The sequence below is a fragment of the Rhinatrema bivittatum genome, unplaced genomic scaffold (genome assembly GCF_901001135.1).
Source record: "Rhinatrema bivittatum unplaced genomic scaffold, aRhiBiv1.1, whole genome shotgun sequence".
Taxonomy (NCBI): Eukaryota; Metazoa; Chordata; class Amphibia; order Gymnophiona; family Rhinatrematidae; genus Rhinatrema; species Rhinatrema bivittatum.
This window is the reverse complement of record NW_021820765.1, coordinates 190,913-196,912: the sequence shown is the minus strand read 5'-3', so window position 1 is coordinate 196,912 and position 6,000 is coordinate 190,913. Positions and strand designations below refer to the sequence as shown.

General features: G+C 46.5%; 1 protein-coding gene across 1 annotated transcript in view; it reads right to left on the bottom strand.

The window, feature by feature from the left end:
* Positions 1–384: 384 nt before the first annotated feature.
* Positions 385–6,000, bottom strand: part of LOC115082113 (vomeronasal type-2 receptor 26-like) — a 49,358-nt gene continuing 43,742 nt past the window's right edge. The window contains exon 7 of the mRNA XM_029586376.1: positions 385–1,295. Coding sequence (XP_029442236.1) covers positions 385–1,295 — 911 coding nt within the window. The remainder of the gene's footprint in view (positions 1,296–6,000) is intronic.

Below are 6,000 nucleotides of genomic sequence, written 5' to 3'. Positions count from 1 at the left end.
AACAAATAAACTGTCTTATATTAACTGAACTAAAAGTCAAAGCTTTCATTTAAGAGTAGGTTTCAATCCAAGTCCTCACATGTCCATGCAGATCACCCCAGTTCCTTTGAAGGCCAATTGGAGCTAAACAACTGCTTTTAGGGTCATAATTATTTTTCTGTGCAGATTACCCCAAATCATTCTTGGAAGCAAAATGCAATTTTACCACTGCTGTTTGGATCAGAACCATGGCTCCATTGATGATACACCTTACAGTATGAGAGGCAATGATCTCTGTGTTCCTGTGCATAAGCTACTGAACTATCCAGTCCAAGAAATGAAAGATTCTGAACCCCTAGTGTCAGTCCAATAGACCATTCAGTTTCTGGACATTTTACTTAGATTTTATTTACCTGTTGTACTTTTTCCTCTTAAGTTCTCCTTGGTGTTCATCTCTGGCTGCAGGAGAATAATGTAACACTTTGGAAGAAAGATTAGGAAGAGTAACCCTGCACCAGAGGACAGGATGGTGAAGACCTCCACTGCAACCATGTACTTCCCTTGAGTGCTGAGGTAGGCAGGGATGAAAGACAGCCAGACGCTCACAAAGACCAGCATGCTGAAGGTGATAAACTTGGCCTCATTGAAGCTGTCAGGTAATGTCCTAGCCAGGAAGGCCACAATGAAGCTAATGATGGCCAGGAAGCCCATATATCCCAGCATACAGTAGAAGAGTATGGTCAACCCATCATTGCATTCAACGATTATCTTCCCACTTTCAGATCTGGTGTTGTACTCAGGAAAGGAGGGGTGGCTAGAAATCCAAATTGTGCAGATAACCAGTTGAATCAGAGAGCAGAAAATAATAATAAAGTTAGGAATCTTTGGCCCAACCCATTTTCTGAGCTGATTGTGAGGGTTCACAGCCTTAAAGGCAATGATTACCGTAACTGTTTTTGCCAATATGCAAGAGACACTAATAGTGAAGATGAGTCCAAAAGCTGGCTGGCGAATCATGCAAGTGAGCTTCATGGGAAATCCAACAAATGTCAAGGAGCAGAGAAAGCAGAGTGTGAGACTGCAAAGGAGAAGGTAACTGAGGCCCCGATTATTGGCTCTGACAATTGGCGTGTCCTGGAACAGGTAGAAGATAAAGAGGATAAGGATGGTGGCCAAAGACAAGATAACAGCAACAGCAACCAAGGTTGCTCCCAAGGGTTCATGGTAGGACAAGAACTCGATAACTTTTGGAATGCACTTTTCTCTATTCTCACTGGGCCATTGGTCTTCTGGGCACTTCCGACACTCGGTTGTATCTGAAAGAGAGTAATGAATCCAGTTACAAGCCCAAGCTATGGACACAATCTGACCTTCTATGTATTAACTTTATAAGTTTATTAGGGAGCAATTATGAAAGGAACTTATTCATATAAATCCCAGTTTTAAATGGTTCTTTAAAAAGAGCCCTGGGGGTATGCACATAAAAGTATTCATAGAACATCCTGTCACACAAACATTTATATTCATACTACATAGATGTTCTGGGGGATGTATTTGGTGAGGAATCAATATTTATATGGATTCTTTTGATTTTTGAAAGTACACATGTAAATGCACATGCACAAAGTTACCCCTGCTCTCAAGTAGGTATAAATTTGCATATTTGTTGCAAGAGCTTTTGTGTGTACCCATGAATTTTCAAAGTGGATTTAGATGCTTAAAACATATCCACAGACTTTATCCTATGTAAACTGTTCAAAAAGTTCCCTTCCCATGTCCCGTATGAATTGTAATATTTTGCCCGACTCATGCCTGACTCATGATTGCATTCACTATTCTAATCAAAGTTATTTAGATGCCTTTTATTAAAAGAATATAAAAATTATCTTCGGATACTCCTTTACATGAAATACCAAAATCACAAGTCTCCTTCCTTCACATCAGTGCATTTCTTATGTTGGTCCAATAAAATAATCCCAGCTTGTAGCGATGCCCTACTATACCATAATAGACCATAGAAGCTGTGTTGTAGAAACATTAATCATATTAATAAAACAGAAAATTGAGACCTAATTGCCCAGTGTTGTCTCTTTCAACATTTCTGTTTCTGGCTCTCCTGACTGTTGATATTGGTTATGGATGGGCATATTCAAGAATAGAGAGACCTGGGTTTCAATGAGCAATTAGGGTCACCAACAAGCTTCCTTGCATTGGAGACAGGCTAAAATATCTGTTCTTGCCTCATTGTAATTATGGACCTTCCATTTTTATTCCTTTTTACAGAAATTGGGACTGTAATTCTTAGCATGCAGTGGGTATAAAATGAGGACTGGCTCATGGACAAAATTAGCCATTATGGAACTCAAATGATTCAGCCAATTCATTCATGACTAGTCTGGGATGTTCTGTATCATAGGAATGTGCCTTCATTTAAAACAAAAGGCCTGTCTGCAACAAAAATACCATATTTGTTTGATTTGTTTGCCCCCAAAAACATATGAGCAAGTCCCATGAGTTAAACATATGTCATTCATTTCATTCATTTACATTTCCCCATTGAAAAGCATTGGCTGCATTAAAACAATAGACTCTGAGGCTGGGCAGGTCATGTGGCAGTTTCCATAGCAATCATCCCTAATGCCTATGACTCGTGTGAGGTCAGGGGAGAACCGGGATCTGTTGTCAAGGAAACCAGACTGACAAAGCAAGGGAATGTATCAGAGGGAAGAATTTTTGTAAATCAGCGAATCACTGAACTTTCCATCCTTTCTATTGCAATCCCTGAGTGTTTCAGTTTATAGTTGGATTCTAGCTCTCACTGGTGGAGGTTGGATATATTCTGCTTTGCTGTTGTCTTAGAATTCTATATTACTACAGTCTTTCGTATCAACAGTGCTTTGGTTCAAGATTAGAAACATTCGAACTGTTCTAATCCTGTTAGCTGCTGTCACACTGTGTTAATTTGCACAGGTTTATACTTTTTTTTTTTAACATCTCACTGCTTTCACTGCTACTGACTTAGAGGAAATTTAGGGGCGGATTTTCAGAGCCCTGCTCGCCTAAATCCGCCCAAAACCAGGCGGATTTAGGCGAGCAGGGCCCTGCGCGCCGGTGAGCCTATTTTACATAGGCCTACAGGCGTGCGCAGAGCCCCGGGACTCGCGTAAGTCCCGGGGTTCTCCGAGGGGGCGTGTCGGGGGGGCGGGCCCGGTCGTTGCGGCGTTTCAGGGGCGTGTCGGCGGCGTTTTGGGGGCAGGTACGGGGGCGTGGCTACGGCCCAGGACGGTCCGGGGGCGTGGCCGCGCCCTCCGTACCCGCCCCCAGGTCGCGGCCCGGCGCGCAGGAGGCCCGCTCGCGCGCGGGGATTTACTTCTCCCTCCGGGAGGCGTAAATCCCCGGAGAAAGGTAAGGGGGGGTGTAGACAGGGCCGGGCGGGTGGGTTAGGTAGAGGAAGGGAGGGGAAGGTGAGGGGAGGGCGTTAGAGGATTCCCTCCAAGGCCGCTCCGATTTCGGAGCGGCCTTGGAGGGAACGGGGGTAGGCTGCGCGGCTCGGCGCGCGCCGGCTATACAAAATCGATAGCCTTGCGCGCGCCGAACCAGGTTTTTAGCAGATACGCGCGGCTCCGCGGGTATCTACTAAAATCCAGCGTACTTTTGTTTGCGCCTGGAGCGCAAACAAAAGTAGGCCTATTCGCGGAGTATGAAAATCCGCCCCTTAGTGTTCTCTAGCATTCCCTTCCCCCCCCCTTTAGGGGGAAGTTACTCCAGGCTGCCTGGCTTGCCTGGTTGGCAGTGGATATTTTTGTAGTGATTTATTAAATTCTAAACATGTTGCTAACCTGTGTACTACCAGCACTGTAGCTGAACTCTGCCACAGTATCCTACATAGGATGTTTTAATTCTCTTTGTCAGGGTCTGGGTCTGTTAGTTACGTCAGTGCACCGACAAAATGTGCAGTAGTTCTGTGCCAGTTACCACCACAGGTACAGCCAGCCACTTTATGGATTATTTTATTTTGCTACTGCATTTAAATTACTAGTGCATTCACTTTTACTTCTGTTTTACCAGTAGTGAGCTCACACACATAGTATAGCACTATATCATTCTTTGCTTTTTCTGTGTTTGTTCTGTGCATTGGTGTTCTGTAGTCAGTAGCAGAGCAAAATACTAAAATTGTTGTTCTCCTGTAATATATTCTGTCTGTGTGTTGTTCAGTCTTACACACAGAAGGATCATTGTAGTAGTTAGTCACACTAGTGTCATCAGTATGATTAACCACAAATTTTCAGAAATAAATATTAATTGACAATACCTTTTATCCAGCACTGCAGCAGAAGAAAAAATCCATTATCTCAGGCAAAGGATGTAGGAAGCCTGCAGTTGTTGGTAGGGTATTTGCTAGACAGACAACTGCGAGTCTCCCAATTAAGATAAAGTGGGATTTTTTTCAGTCCCAATCATCAGCAGGAGAAACAAGCATGTCAAGCTGCAAGAAGTTGAGATTTGGGGAGGACATGCCAATTGTTCCATCAGTGTCTCAGGCAGATCCTGCTATCTCAGAGGAGAGGGAAAGGGAAGGCACTAGTAGTACTAGTAGCAGCAGCAGCAGAGTGCAACCACCAGTGCCTTTAGAAGTACAAGTACAAGTGGCTGCAATAAAGAAAGTTTCACCCACTTCACAATAAGCTGAAATTAATTCCTCATTACCACAGAAAAAACAAAACTCAAGGAAAAATAAGTTTACAGTGGGCTCAGATAGGATAAGTCCTGTGACCCACAGACACCCATTCTACACAATTGTGCAGCCCACATGTCTCCCCAATTACACAGGGTGACAAGAAACCTCAAAATCAAAAGGATTACTGTGAGCTCTGGTAGACTAAGACCAGTGATGAGGAAACACATGCTCTCTCAAGTGACACAAGTAAAAAAATGCCTTATCTGCATTACATAAGGGGGTGAAAGAGATTGACGAGGTACCTGAAAAGAAAGAAGAAACCCAATGCATACAGAAATTCCAAAATACAATCAATAACCAAAGGAAAAAGCTCATTGTGCTGGGTGACTCTGTCATCAGAGGCACTAATTTGGGAACTCTTCTAGAGGGAAACACTACAGCTAAATGCCTTCCATGTAGGATTTGTGGACCCTTGGGCCGATCGGAGCCGTAGGAAGAGCTGCTGTAGGTGGTAGAAGCAGCGACCCCGACCGGGAGGCGGCAGGGACAGGTTGATGGCAGGTCGTAGACGGGACTCTGGAGGCCCTATGCGACCAAGGGCCCCGGCGAGGATGGAGGTGATGGTAGCGCTGGCTCGGTGAAGAGGAAACCTTCGCCCTGGAAGCCGATCCTCCCCCGAGAGGAGCTCGTAGGAGTTCAGCCGCTGGGACTTAGGAGATTCACCCTGGAAGCCGGAGTCCCCCCAGGAGGAGCCCGTAGGAACCCGGCCGCTGGGACTTAGGAGGGCCCGCAGGGGCCTGGTCAGCGGTAGTCCAAGGTCGAAAGCCGAAGGGTTGTTGCTCGCCGTACCAGAGTCAGGAACCAGTGGATCGCCGTCAGCTAGTCCGAGGTCAGAAGCCAGAGGGTCAACGAAAGCCGGTCCGAGGTCAGAAGCCAGGAGGTCAACGTAAGCCGGTCCGAGGTCAGAAGCCAGGAGGTCAACGTAAGCCGGTCCGAGGTCAGAAGCCAGAAGATACCAATGCCAGTCCGGGGTCAGAAGCCAAGTAGAGACGTCAGCCGATCCGAGTCAGGAGCCAAGGAAGAACACCAAGCAGAACGCAGCAACTGAAGACAGGAACAACCCTGGGAACCTCGTTGCAAGGCCCTGAGGAGAGGGACTGCAGGGCTTAAGTAGCCCTGCAGCGTCTGACGTCACCGGGAGGATGCAGGCAGATTTCCCGCGCCTGGCCCTTTAAGAATCGGGCCGAGACGCGCGCGTGCCCCTAGGGGGCGGAGCTAGCCGCGGCGAGACGCCGGCTGCTCCGGCGATGCAGGAGCCGCGTGGTGGGAGCAGGGGCAGGCCC